Genomic DNA, 15,407 nt, shown 5'->3' on the forward strand with positions numbered 1-15,407 from the left:
AATTCACTACAACTGATCGCTATGGATCAACTACCACTAGATCTGATCGCGATCACTAGTAATTGATTTTGTTACAGTCGTTGGCTCACCGAATCGTCGTTCGATCACGTAACCGGAATCACTTAGGTTATCTCCCAAGATTACAGCATACCTTGCTGCTGCCTATTTCCAAAATCACCTTTAGATTTCGTGAATCCACTACATTAGATAGTAACCAGCGACATCCTACAGACCTTAATCAGCAACAAAAACGGCCAAGGAATGATGCTCTGATACCATTTGTCACGTACCTAGGGTTTGAATTGGCAGCCGAAAGGATCTGATAGAGCTAAGTCCAAGAACAAAGGGAATTAGGGGGAGATTGGACAAAAATGGGGAAGAATTTAGAGAAAAATGAGGGAGAATAGCGGAGAAAGACGACAAAGAGATTGGAGAGTGTGAAGCTTAGGAAGAAAACCCTAACTTTTAATATGTATATTCCATTAATTAAACTCATAGACTATACACCTATATATATATACAAAATACAATGGGCCATGGGCCACGAGCTCTAACATAAGATTAACCCTAGACTATAACCATATAACTCAACACTCTCCTTCAAGTTGGAGCATATATATCATATGCACTAAGCTTGCTACAAATATACTCAATTCAAGGGCCCCTGAGAGACTTAGTGAAGACATCTGCTAACTGGTTATTGGAATTGACAAAATCTATGGTAATACAGCCAGACAAAATCTTCTCTCGGATGAAGTGACAATCTATCTCGATATGTTTGGTCCTCTCATGAAAGACTGGATTGGAAGCAATATGTAATGCAGCTTGATTGTCAGAAATTAATCTTATCTATGATATCTCCCCAAACTTGAGCTCTTGAAGTAATTGTTTTAACCAAATAAATTCACACGTTGCCAAGGCCATAGCACGATATTCTACTTCTGCACTCGATCTAGCAACAACCTCCTGCTTCTTACTTTTCTAAGATACTAGGTTTCCTCTAACCATAACACAATATCCTGAAGTAGACCGTCTATCAGAGGGAGAACCTACCCAATCAACATCAGAATATCCGACTACTTGAGTATGACCTTTGTTCTCATACAATAGTCCTCTACTTGGAGCTTCCTTAATATACCTAAGAATCCGGACTATCGCATCCCAGTGGCTATCGTAAGAAGACTGTAAAAACTAACTGCCAACACTGACTGAGAAAGAAATATCTGGGCAAGTGATAGTGAGATAATTAAGTTTTCCGACTAGCCTGCGGTATCTCCCAGGATCAGCAAGAGGCTCCCCTTGTCTTGGTAAGAGCTTTACATTAGGGTTCATAGGAGAATCTATAAGTTTACAATCAAGCATCCCAGTTTCTTCCAAAATATCTAACACATACTTTCGTTGAGAGATAACAACACCAGAACTGGACTGAGCAATTTTTATGCCAATAAAGTATTTAAGTAACCCCAAGTCCTTAGTCTAAAAATGATGAAAAAGATGTTTCTTCAACTGAACAATACCATCATGATCATCACTTGTAATAACAATATCATCCACATAGACAACCAAGTATATACACCTCCCCTGTGATGTGTGTATAAAAAATCGAATGATCAGACTCACTACAAATCATACCAAAGTCTTGAATGACAGCATTAAAGCAACCAAACCAGGCTCGAGGAAACTGCTTCAACCCATATAGTGAGCGACGGAGTTTAACCTACCCAGACTCTCCCTAAGCAACAAATCCAGGACGTTGCTCCATATAAATCTCCTCCTGAAGCTCACCATGTAAGAAGGCATTCTTAATGTCTAGCTGATACAACGGCCAGTGGCGCATAGGTGCTATAGAGAGAAACAAACGCACAGAGGACATCTTAGCAACAAAGGAAAAAGTGTCGCCATAGTCAAGACCATAAACCTAAATATACCCCCTGGCAACCAAACGGGCCTTAGGGCGATCAACCTACCCATCAGGACCAACCTTGATAATATAGATCCACCGACAACCGACAAGAGATTTCCCTGGGGGTAAAGGAACCAAATCCCAAGTACCATTGGAATACAAAGTAGTCATCTCATCCACCATTGCTTGTTGCCACCCCGAATTAGAAAGTGCCTCACTAACAGTTTTAGGTACTGAAATAGAGGATAAGGAAGACACAAAAGCACAAAAAAGAGGCGAGAGACAGTGATAGCTAAGAAAATTATAAATGGGGTGAGGATTGCGAGAAGAACGGGTACCTTTCTGAAAGGCAATAGGAAGCAGATCCTTAGAGGCATGACTGCAGCAGGTGAAAAGACTGGAGCAGGATGTGAGGCAGCAGGAGTCGCTGAAGTAGTAGGAGACACGGGACAAGGCGCAAGAACAACAACTCCACCGGGAGGAGACCGAGACTAATGACGCCGATGATAAACCTGCAATGGGGTAGAAGAAGGAATAGGGAGAATAGGAGCAAGAGGACTTATGGGAAGAGGGATTGCCTCAGAAATGGGTTGACACTCGGAATGAGGTGAAGAGTAGAAAGGAGACAACTCAAAGAAGGTAACATCCGCCGAAAGAAAATAACGGCGGGTGTCAGGAGAATAACACCGATAACCCTTCTGAAGGTGAGAGTAACCAAGAAAAATGCACTTGATGGACCGAGCAGACAATTTATCTTGACCGGGAGACAGAATACCAGAGAATCAGCCAGATTTACTAGTACAAGCCATGTTGGACAAAAGGGAGCCCTACAAGATCAACAGATCTAAAACAAAAGGGGTTAAAACAGCCAAAAGAAAGGTTGGATGATCTAGCACGGAGAATGAAGCGTGGAGGTGCGCTGAAGCGACTGTAGACGGCGGACGTCGATGACCGGCGACAGCGGATGGCGACGAAACCACCAGGATTGGGATGGACTGAAGGAAACGAGTCAAATGGTGAAGACGACATTGCGATCGGAGCACTGGAGAGAGACATCGAAGTAAAAACGTCTTCATGAACAGTGCGAGAGAGGCGACAACGGCAATGGGCCTCCGAGGGTCAATAGATCAGAAGCCGGCGAACACAACAGCGGTGGCGATGTGCGTGATCGGTGGCCGGATAGTGAAGACCCGCTACAGACTAGTAGCACAAGCGGCGACAACACAGTGGATGGCGACGACGGTGGCACAGTAGGCTGCGGCAGTCGATGGCAATGCAATTGACGGTGGTCGTCGGTGATGTAGGCAGTGACGGCAACGGCTAGGGTTTGTATTTTGGCTCTGATAGCATGTGAAGCTTAGGAAGAAAATCGTAGCTTTTAATATGTATATTCCATTAATTAAACTCATAGACTATACACCTATATATATATATATACAAAATACAATGGGCCATGAGCCATAGGCCATGGGCCATGGGCTCTAGGCTCTAATATAAGATTAACCCTAGACTATAACCATATAACTCAATAGAGAAAAATCTAGAGAGAGAAATGAGAATTTCATTCAATCAATTCAAGCATGATTCCATCTGATTATAGTAGCCCTTTATATAAACATATCTGATTGCATAGCCACCCCCATACTTCTAACTAATTGCTAAAATATTTTCGAACAATTATCATAAGCCTATTACTATATTATCCCTTTAATGCTCCTTGGGTCATGACATTCAAAAGTGGAGATATTACCTGGAGGGCAGGAAGTTCATCATAAGGACAGATCACAAAAGTCTAAAGTTCTTGTCCCAGCAAAGAGCACACAATCAATTACAACGGAAGGGAATCACCAAGTTGATAGGGTTTGACTACACAATTCTTCAAGAGAGGAAAAGAAAACTAAGTAGCGGACGCCCTATCAAGAAGGGAGGACATATCTAGCTACCATGCCATCTCATCCTTGGTACCCGATTGGGTACAAGGTATAACAAGTAGTTATGAGCAAACTGCATAGATTAAGGAGATTCTAACCAGACTGGCAATACAACCTCAAGAGGAGTCAAGTTATTCCTTCAAGGGGGGATTGCTGAGATATTAGGGCAGGGTGATTATATGGGAAGATGCTCAGCTAAGGAGGCGTATCTTGCAATCACTACATAACTCCTCTATAAGAAGGCACTCGGGACTGAATGTGACATACCGCCAAGGCAACTCTTTTATTGGCCAGGGCTCAGAAAGGATGTAACTAAGTATGTGTTGCAGTGCATCGTCTGCCAAAGATGCAAGCATGAACAGGTACCCTATCCAGGTCTTCTCCAACCGTTGGAAATACCTTCACAAGCCTGGGAACAGATTTCCATGGATTTTATTGAAGGATTACCTAAGTCTAGAGGGATTTGATACTATTCTGGTGATAGTGGATAGATTGACAAAATTCAGTCACTTCATTATCTTTGCATACCCATTTACTGCTACAGAGGTGGCGAGAAAACCTATGGATTCAGTATTTAAACTACATGGCCTACCAAGGGCTGTGGTTTCAAATTGAGACAAAATATTCACAAGTCAATTCTGAAAAATTTTGTTCCAAGGGTTGGGGATAGGCCTGCAATTGTCATCAGCCTACCATTTGGAGACTGATGGTCAAATAGAACGGATGAACCCTAGTGCTTGGAAACATATCTAAGGTGCCTATGCTTTACAAAACCCAGGAGTCGGAGTCATTGGATATCGTTGGCCCAGTGGTGGTATAACACCAACTTCCATACACAGCCCAACAGTCATGCACAACACACCAGCTGAAACCTCAGCTGACTTATATCTACAAGCAAGATAGGAGGCATTACAAGTCATAAAGAAGGAATTAACCATAGCTTAGAAGGGGATGAAACATGTGGCTAACAAACACCGCACGGATAGAACCTTTGAGGTAGGGGAGGAGGTATATTTGAAAGTCAAGCGATTCCAACAACACCTATTCCATCAGGGTCAACAACAACAACAACATATCCAGCCTTTATCCCACTATGTGGGGTTGGCTACATGAATTCTAGACTTCCATGTATTTCTATCTTTTGTCATATCTTCATTGAGATCCATACACTTCATATCAAACTTTAATGTCTCCCCCAAAGTCTTCTTAGGTCTGCCTCTACCTCTTTTTTTGATTAATTGTTCAATTTCATCAACTCTCCTCACAGGAGCGTCTCTTGGTCTCCTTCTCACATGACCAAACCATCTTAGTCTAGTCTCTCTCATCTTCTCCTCTATTGGCACTACTCCTATCTTATTACGAATAACTTCATTTCTAATTTTATCTTTTCTTGTATGGCCGCACATCCATCTTAACATCCTCATCTCCGCTACACTCGTCTTTTGCTCATGTTGGTATTTGACTGCCCAACGTTCTAAACCGTACAACAAAACTGGTCATATAGCTGTCCTATAGAATTTTCCTTTCAATTTTAATGGGATTTTACCATCACATAACACCCCCGATGCATTTCTCCATTTTAGCCAACCTGCCTTAATTCTATGTGTGACATCCTCGTGAATTTCTCCATCTTTTTGAATCACTGATCCCAAATATCGAAAATGGTCTTTTCTTTGTAAGATTTGGTCTTACAATTTTATTATAACATCCTCCACTCTTGCATTCTTACTAAATTTACATTCCATATGTTCTGTTTTCTTTCTGCTTAATTTAAATCCCTTAGATTCTAAATTGTTTCTCCATAACTCAAGCTTAGTGTTCACTCCTTCTTTTGTTTCATCCACCAACACTATGTCGTCTGCAAATAGCATACACCATGGCACCTCTGTCTGAATATCTTTAGTGAGTTCATCAATTACTAAAGCAAATAAGTATAGACTTAGTGCAGAACCTTGATGCAATCCTATTGCAATTTTAAACGGTTCAGTATCCCCTCCGCATGTTCTGACCCTTGTCTCTGCACCATGATACATGTCCTTAAGGGCTTGTATATAGGCTATTCGAACTCATTTTTTCTCTAAAACCCTCCATAATACTTCTCTAGGGAACCTATCATAGGCCTTTTCTAGATCTATAAACACTATATATAGGTCCTTCTGATGATCCCGATACCTTTCCATTAGGCGCCTCAGTAGGTATATAGCTTCCATTGTTGACCTACCGGGCATGAAACCAAACTGATTTTCTGAGACCTCTGTTTCTTTTCTGAGCCTCTGCTCTATTACTCTCTCCCAGAGTTTCATAGTATGGCTCATTAACTTAATTCCTCTGTAATTTTCACAGTTTTGAACATCTCCTTTGTTCTTATATATAGGGACCAAAATACTCTTCCTCCACTCATCTGGCATCTTTTTTGATTTAAGAATCGTGTTAAATAATTTCGTTAGCCAGGAGATACCCTCTTCTCCCATGCATTTCCATGCTTCTATTGGTATATTATCCGGTCCCACAGCCTTATGATTTTTCATCTTTTTTAATGCTTGCCTTATTTCATTTGGACTTATGCGTCGATAAAATGTATAGCTCACGTTCCCTTCGGAGTTACTAAGATGTCCCAACCTAACTCTTGTGTCGTCATCATCATTGAATAATTTTGTAAAATACTCCTTCCATCTCTCCTTAATCGCTCCCTCATTCACTAATACATTTTGATTTTCATCTTTTATGCATTTCACTTGATTTAAATCCCTTGTTTTTCTTTCTCTTGCTTTAGCTAATTTATATATATCCCTTTCTCCATCTTTTGTATCAAGTCGTTTATATAGATTCTCGTATGCTGACCTTGCTTCACTAACAGCTTTTTTTGCTGCCTTTTTTAATTCTTTATAATTTTTTTGATTTTCTTCATTGTTGCACTGATATACAGCCTTATAGCAATTTTTCTTATTTTTAATTTTCAACTGCACTTCTTCATTCCACCACCAAGACTCCTTAAGGTTAGGGGCTCTACCATTTGCCTCTCCAAGCACTACCTTTGCTGTGTTTCTTAGGGCATTAGCCATTTCTCTCCACATTTGGTTTGTTTGTCCTTCTCCATTCCATTCTCTTCTACCCCTTAATTTTTCTTTGAAGATTAGTTGTTTCTCCCCTTTTAAATCCCACCACCTGATTAAGTGTTCGTCCCGTTTTTTGAGCCTAATATTGGTTATGATGAGCCCATATGCCATTGCAAAATCTAGAATAGACTTGCCCTCATTATTAATTTCCCCGAATCCATACCCTCCATGTACCTCTCCATAGCCGTTTCCGTCTCTACCCACATGACCATTTAAGTCACCTCCTATAATCACTTTCTCTCCTCTTAGTATCATTTGTATGAGTCCCTCTAGGTCCTCCCAGAATTATGCTTTTATCTCCTCACCTAACCCCTCTTGTGGTGCATATGTACTAAAGATATTCATAGTCATTCTTCCTAAAATAACCTTCACCATAATAATCTTATCCCCTATTCTCTTTACATCCACTACCTCATCTACTAAGCTTTTATCCATAATGATCCCCACTCCATTTTTTGCTCGATCATTTCCTGTGAACCATATTTTATATCCATTTTCTGACAAAGTTTTTACTTTTTTCCCTACCCATCTCGTCTCTTGAAGGCACATAATATTAATCTTTCTCCTAATCATCACATCTACCACTTCCATAGCTTTACCTATTAATGTTCCTATGTTCCATGACCCAATCCTTAATCTATGATTTTGTTTTTGGCTTTGACTTTGAATTTGCTTTTGTTTTTGATTTTGATTTTGTTTTTGGTTTTGGTTTTGATTTTGATTTTGGTTTTGGTTTTGATTTTGATTTTGATTTTGATGTTGGACTAACTTCTTTACCCACATCCGTCCAAGCAAATGCGAGAACCCTTGCTTATTTGTCACTATATCCGAGCGCCGATACAACGGCCCTAGCTCACTTGACACTACACGCGAGCAGTGTAGCGCATCGCTATGAAGGGTTACGCCCACGCCCAAACGTTTTTTCATAATTTGTCTAGAGTTCATGTTTTGGATCTGACTAAGTTTTACGTTGGCTGTCAGCTACCTAACACAACCCTCCTCCTTTATCCGGGCTTGGGACCGGCAGTGGATAACATCCCCAGGCGGAGTTCTATTCCATCAGGGTCCTACAACTAAAATTAGCCCCAAGTACTATGGACCTTTTTGAATCCTTGCCAAAGTAGGGCCAGTGGCCTACTAGCTACAACTCCCTAAAGGGGTAGGGCTACACCTGGTGTTCCACGTATCCCCCTTGAAGAAGGCAGTGGGAATAACTGAAGACATCAGTGGAAGGGTTCCAGAGTTAAAGGAAGATAGGATTGTGGAGGTGGAGCCTAAGGCAGTGCTGGACATGAGGGTGATTTACAAGGATTCTCTTCCTATCACACAGGTTTTGGTGCAGTGGACACACTTGCACTCGGACAACACCACTTGGTAGTACTTACTAGATTTACTCCAGTAATATCCCCGGGTGGCCAGTCTTCTTTGATTTCTTGGGGGCAAGAAATAATTCAAGGGGTGGGGAGTTGTCATAGCCCGAAGGCAAGACTATAATTAGTGGTTGGTTAGTATTGTAATTAGGAGTTTGTATAACTGTAATTAGATCCCGAGTTGCACATGGCCACTTGGGAACTCACGGCAGAGAGTTAGTTAAAAGAACTCTCTAGAGAGATTTTCAAAGGCAATGAAGACCATGGGATATTGGTAGAGTATGGGAGACCATACCCTATTTATTAAGCACTCTAAGAAGTATAGTCCAACGGCATTATTGGTATATGTAAATGATATCATTGTTACAAGAAATGATAATGAGAAACAATAACAGCTAAAGAAGAATCTGACCCGTGAATTTGATATTAAGGATCTTGGCAAACTTATGTATTTCTTGGAAATAGAAGTGGCTTACTCTAAGAACGGCATTTTTCTCTCTCAATGAAAATATACCATGGAATTGCTAGAGGAAACAAGGATGCTTGGTGGCAGGACTGTAGGTACACTTGTAGAGCCTAACCTAAAGCCGAGAAACTCTAATTGTTCGGTTGTGGAGAAAGGAAGACGTCAAAGATTGGTGGAACGGTTGATTTACCTCTCTTACACTAAGCCTAACATTGCATTTGCAGTCAGTTTGGTGAGTCAGTTCATGCATAATCTGACTGAGGAACATATGTAAGCCATGAGAAGGATCCTATGCGACCTAAAAGCAACTCCTGGGAAGACTTACCATTCAGACTAGGGAAATAAATGGAGGTTTTAGGGTTCATAGATGCTGATTATGGGGCCCTAGTGGATAGAAGGTCAACGACAGGGTACTGTGTCTTTCTTGGAGGTAACTTGGTGTCTTGGAGGAGCAAAAAACAAGGTGTAGTGGCTTGGTCTAATGCAGAGACTGAGTTTAGAGCACTGGCCCTTGGTCTATGTGAGCTATTGTGGCTAAGGATAGTGCTGGAAGACCTTAAAATCCCTAACCATGGTCCAATGAAGTTATGTTGTGATAATCAGTCAACTATCAGCATTACACACAATCTTATGCAACATGATAGAACAAAACATGTTGAGATTGACTGTTACTTCATTAAAGAGAAGTTGGAATCTAAGGAGGTATGTATACTATTTGTTTCTTCAGCAAATCAGATTGCTAATATATTAACAAAAGGCCTACCTGTTAATAGATTTGAAGAACTTGTAAGCAAACTAGGAATGATAGATATTCATTCACCAGATTGAGAGGGAGTGTTGAATGATTCATGAGATTAAAGGAGAATTAGAGGAGAAAGATCGTGACCAACCTTTCCAAAATCAAGACAGATCTTCTCCAAGATTAGGAAAGTGATCATGTTTTTAAATAAGTATTCTAAATCTGTGATTGTATATTTAGCTTCCTTGTATAGTGTACAGCTTATTTGATTTTCCTTTTCTATACCTTTCCTATAGTGTAATCTTCTTATTCCCTTATAGAGGGAAAAGGTTTTGAGCCTAAGAGTCTCCCCCTGACCTCATCTAAATCAGGATTTAGTCCATGGAGGAAATCAAAGACCCGTTCTTTCTCTATCATCTTGGAGTAAGTTACACCATCCTTAGTGCATTTCGAACGAACCTCATAGAATAAATCCATCTCCTGCCACAAACTAGAAAGCAAATTATAATATTCAGTAACTGAAAGACTACCTTGGCAAGTTGTGTGTATGGCCGATCTAACTTCAAAGCACTAGGTCGTGTTTTCCATGTCCGAATAGAGATTTTTTATGTTTCCCAGACCTCATTGGTTGTCTTATAAAATAGATAGGTTCTTCCTATCTTTGGCTCCATTGAATTAATGAGCCAAGACATGGCAATGGAATTTTCCACATCCCATGCATTATAAGTAGCATCCTTTGGATTTGGTTGTAGGACTTCTCCGGTAAGGTATCCCATCTTTCCTCTGCCCTTCATAACTAATAAAACTAATTGCGACCACTCTTGGTAATTCGTCCCATTGAGGCGATGTTGGGTGATTTGAAGGGTATGCTGATCAGAAGCCATCGGTATAACAAATGACAGCATAATCTGAGAAGTTGTAGGACAACGAGATGAACCTTCGCTAGAGGTTGAAGAACCAGTCATGAGTTGCAGGTTTGTTGTGGAAGGAGAAGGAAAAAACGAAAGAAGGAATCAATCACCAGACCGGTGGCTTTGATACCATGAAAAAAGTAAAAACCTTAAGAGTTTTAGAGATTAACACTCTAAGGAAATCAAGGTGAATCCGAAACAATTAATTTCACACACTCAAAGATACAAATTAAAAACTTAAATAGAAGAAAAATTCCTAAAATCTAGGAATTTAAAATACAAATACAACACCAGATAAGTAGAGATAAATTTCCTAAACTTTCTCCTATTCTTTAGGATAAGAAGAGGCTTCATCTTCTTCTAATTTTTAGGAACTGACAGCTGCATCTTTATCAGCTTTTCTTCCTTCTTTTTCGGCCCTTTATCTTCTTTAATTTGTGATTATATCCTCAACAGGTATAAAAAAGGTAAAGGAGATATAGAAGTTAACTTTAAAGAGATGAACCCCACAGCCACCCTCCTTCCATCATGACAAATATGCTATAATGGTAATGGCATATATAGGAATACCAAGTAAAGTAAGCAACTTCAGTGGCAGTAGAAATGTAACATAAAACACCCTCAAATAATTAAAGGTAACATATGGACATCAAACAATAAGTGCATCAATCTTAGTGCTCCAAGTATACACAAATGAAGCAAACAATAGTAGAAGTTGAAAGTGAGGGGATAAAATACTTTTCCTAGTAATCAGCAATCAATATCAATCCAAGGCTAATATATTTTAAAATAATATTATCAACTTCCTACAAAATCTGATGTTCATTGCCAAGAATGGGAAACCTAGCAAACTGTGCATGAACTTAATTTTTTTCTTTTTTCTTTTTTGTTGAAAAAAGGCCAGATTGGCCCCTCAACTTTTCAATTTTGGTCAGTTTAACCCTTGAACTTTTTTATGTCAAATTCACCCCAAAAGTTTTCAATATGGTTCATTTTGCCCCTAAAATGCTATTATTTGGTTCACTTTGCCCCTAAAACTCGAGTTTTTTTACTCAGATTCACCCTTGAATTAAACCATTTGATAAGTTCAAGGGTGACCCCACCCCCCCCCCGCCAAAAAAAAAAAGTCCAAGTGCTAAACTGACCAAAATCAAAAATTTCAAGGGCCAAATTGATCTTATTTTTCTTTTCTTTTTATTTTTCTTTTCAATATGAAGAGCCTGAGCAACTACATAATATGGTCATTAGTTTCTAAAAGGTGAATATTTTTTGTTAAAATTTCACTTTTATCTATAAAATATGAATGAATTATCTTATAGGAAACATGTTTCATAGGCATCAAGGAAACAAATTATTATTAGAATAGGGCACGTGATGATATTATAACTAAACGGCAACATCAGGAATAGCAAGCAAGATGGGTAAATTACAAAAAATATCAGATTGACATGTGTCCCATATTACCTGCTTCCTGGATAAGCTGCTTCATCATCATCAACAATAAAGGGGCCAGAAAACTCAGAGTCATCGAAATCATCCTGGAAAGACAACCTACTGGAGCTTCTAGAAAATGATTTCTGAGGTGAGCTGTTGGAAGATATCTTCATCCCAGAATGCCTTCCACCTTCTTTCACAAAGGAGCACAACTGCAGCAAACAAAAAGCACCTATAAGTGAAATAAATAGACAGCAGTAAAACACAACACTACAATTTTCATGTACACAATACCTTGTCAACCGTTGAGTTGGTATGAATCAAACCAGAATTTCTTTCTATCTTAGAAGCACCATATCTGGTGGTCTTAAGTGGCGGAGAAGGCGGCAAATATTGTTTCTTGATTGATGAATGGTCGATAGCAAGTTTAGATGCAGGTATGCTAACTGGAGCACTTTCAGACCGTAAAATAGTCTTATATTTATTACTCTCAGGACCATATGTTGGCGGTGATGAGGATGGGGAGGGTGAAAAGATAGAAGGCCAATACTCATCAAAATTTGCAGTGCTTTTATGAATTAGTGGTGTCTCAGGAAAAGGATGAGGTGAACATCTAGAAGGAAGACGATCAGAACTAGGTTTAGTGATTGAAGCACGAGAATCTGAGTATGTGGGTGAAGGTGAGGGCAAGGCAGAAGGAGGTGAGGCTCTATAAAGGTCATAACTCCAGCTATGACGCCTTCCAAATGGAAAGGAAGACGGAGAACCTTGAGGAACCGGAAGGGATGGGAACCTCTTCAATGGATCTGCCATTGGACTCCCAACATAGTCTTGTATGAACTGTGGGCTCATAGGTGTTGATGGCTCAGAACTCACATCCATAAGTGATGAATGATACAGGACTGAGAGGCAAAGCCTACCACAGAAAGTGTCTACTGGTGTGAACACAAATTGCTGCATCTCTGACTCTTCTCGACGGGTGAATGGCTCAACAAAAGAGGAAACCCGATGAGCAAGGTTAAATGTCAGAAGTTTTCCAGATGAATTAAGGTCGCGAAAGAGTTTATATGCAGGCAAAAGTCTAACCATCGCATATAATGACCTTAAAAGCAATATTGATTTCTTATACGAGGTTTGCCAACTAGAACCACTTGACCTCTTGCTTCCGGAAGTAGTACTCCTACCAGTCTTTCGACTCTCGTACTGCACTACCCATCTCTCTAGGATCTTCTCTGTCTTAGCCGGACACCCGAAGTTATCATGCTCTGAATTCCAAAAATTCAGTGATTGCTCTTTTGCTGAAAAGTTCCTGACGAGGCCCCTTCTTGGAGAACAGTTCAGTGGCTCCAAATCAGTTGGCCTTTGCACTAAAATCACATCGATCACCACAGGTTCAAGATTACTTTGACGCCACAAATCTATATTCTCTAGAGCTGCGGAGCAATCCGTTAGTGCTAAATTAAACCATTTATCCCTTGGTCTAATACTGGAAGATGAGGATGAAGACGAAGATGGGGATGATATCATTTGTTCACCGCTATAATTACGAGATGACACATACGGACACCTTGATTCGAGTATTATATGAAGACTTTTTGCAAAGAATTCAGTGATTATTTGTTCCATTTTGGCCGGTTCAGGCTGCATATTACCATGGAAAGACGCCATGCTGATACTCTTCAAGGATCAAAATTCTGAGCACAGCAGCGAAAGAAAACCAATAATATGCCAATTAGATCGCTTACAAGTTCCACTTCACATCAATTACTGCAACAAGAAAAAACAATGTTCTCAAAACCACCCGTTCGCAAAGTAAACCAAGGGAATTTAAGCACAAACAGGCATAGGAGACGGTAAATTAATACAAGTTAAGCCGAAATCATGAACGGATTAAGAAAAAAATAACGTTTGCTAAGCATAAAGGGCAAGATCGACTCACTGCTTCGCATGTGCATTAATTGCATAATACCAGTAGGGTTTCAAGTTCAACAGTGCTCCGACGACCAATACATATACACGGACCTGTCTTTCTTGCTTCGAATGGGAAGAACCCTAACGATGAGACGGTCAGAAATCAGAATACATCCATACGCATATTTATTCATCATTCGTATGGTTCTGTTGATGATTATTGTTTTGTTGATTATATCTATCTATCCTATCACTATCAGCGCCTCGCCTTCTCTTCTCTTCTCTCCCCTTCCCTTCTCATCTCATGTGATATTTACGGATCAATTTTCTCTGTTTTCCGATTTTAAATTTTCCCCGTTTCTCGAACAAAATAATTGAAAATAAAAGGCAGATTATTGAATTTTCAGTTTCGAGAATAATCTTAGTATTATTATTAATTTTAGCAAGCTCGTACGTTGTGATCGTCAAAAATGTATGGATAATGATGAGATGTGTATTAACTGGGTGGGTGGGTCACTTGGGTTGGGTTGGGTCTTCAAATTTAAATTGTGATAAGAATATGAATCTGGTAGGTCACCAAAACACAATCTTATATAATAAATAAGTTGTTTTAAGAAAATTAAATTATTAAAAAAATTATATTTTTTTCTCTCGTATATTAATTATATAATAAAATTTAACTCTTATCAAATACATATTTAAACTTTCTTAATTGTAACAATTACATAATATCTTTAATTTCAAATTAATGAAATATTTTTTTATCTAAAAATTTATTAAAAATTGAAAATTCAAAAAAAATATTTAAAATTCTTTTTAAAAAATAAAAATTAAAAATCATGAGTAAAATGTTAAATGAGTTTTGTGAACTTGTTCCTTCTTAACTAAAGAAAGTGATTGGAGACGGAATCGCAACGACAGGTAGCGAGCTCCAACAACGGGTCCATCTAAGGGGCAATTGGCATCTATAAACACTTCGACGCTCAAGTAAGTGAGGGAGTAAAGAAACGACAGTATATCAGTAGACAAATGACAAAACATACCTTGATTCTAAAAAAAGCTAGTTGATATAGGAAAAGGAGATGTCCTCCTGCGTATGGGATTTGAGGTGGGCACGCGAATACCCAGTAAAGGTTACAATGATGTTGCAATAGACTAGCGTAGGACCAGATGGGCAGAGATCCAGCCACGAGGGATGGGCCGAGAAAAGGGGCAATAAGATGGGCCGAGATTGAGGACCAAGAGATGGACCTGAGATTGGGGAGAGAGAGAGAGAGAGAAAAAAAAGGGCTAGATTGGGCCCGAACGGTCCAGAACTAATAACAAAATGAAAATTATACAAGATAGGTCATCCAAAAATTAAATTTTTTATTTTTACAAAAATTCATCAAAAAATGAGAGAATTCAAAAAATATTTTTTTGAAAATATAAAAAAATATAGGAAATCATGTTTTCCTTAATTTGCATTCCATTAAAAGTTTACAAAACCCATTTCACATCTTATTCATGATTTTTCAAATTTTTATTTTTCAAAAAAAAATAATTTTTTTTTCTTAATTTCCACATTTTCTTGATTTTTTAATGAATTTTGTAAGTATAAAAAATTAAATTTTAGATGGGAAGTTG

General features: G+C 39.1%; 1 protein-coding gene across 2 annotated transcripts in view; it reads right to left on the minus strand.

Annotated features, from left to right (window-relative positions):
- LOC127803314 (autophagy-related protein 13b) overlaps positions 1-14,077 on the minus strand; it is a 29,573-nt gene extending 15,496 nt beyond the window's left edge. The window contains exons 1-3 of one of the 2 annotated variants that reach the window (XM_052339440.1): positions 13,810-14,077; positions 12,165-13,564; positions 11,901-12,082 (exon numbers count right to left, since the gene is read on the minus strand). In XM_052339440.1, the coding sequence (XP_052195400.1) occupies positions 11,901-12,082; positions 12,165-13,538 (1,556 nt within the window). In that variant the 5' untranslated portion in view covers positions 13,539-13,564; positions 13,810-14,077. Of the gene's footprint in view, positions 1-11,900; positions 12,083-12,164; positions 13,638-13,809 lie in introns of both variants that reach the window. The other variant, XM_052339439.1, reaches the window with a different exon arrangement.
- Positions 14,078-15,407: the final 1,330 nt, after the last annotated feature.

The sequence above is a fragment of the Diospyros lotus genome, chromosome 6 (genome assembly GCF_014633365.1).
Source record: "Diospyros lotus cultivar Yz01 chromosome 6, ASM1463336v1, whole genome shotgun sequence".
NCBI lineage: Eukaryota > Viridiplantae > Streptophyta > Magnoliopsida > Ericales > Ebenaceae > Diospyros > Diospyros lotus.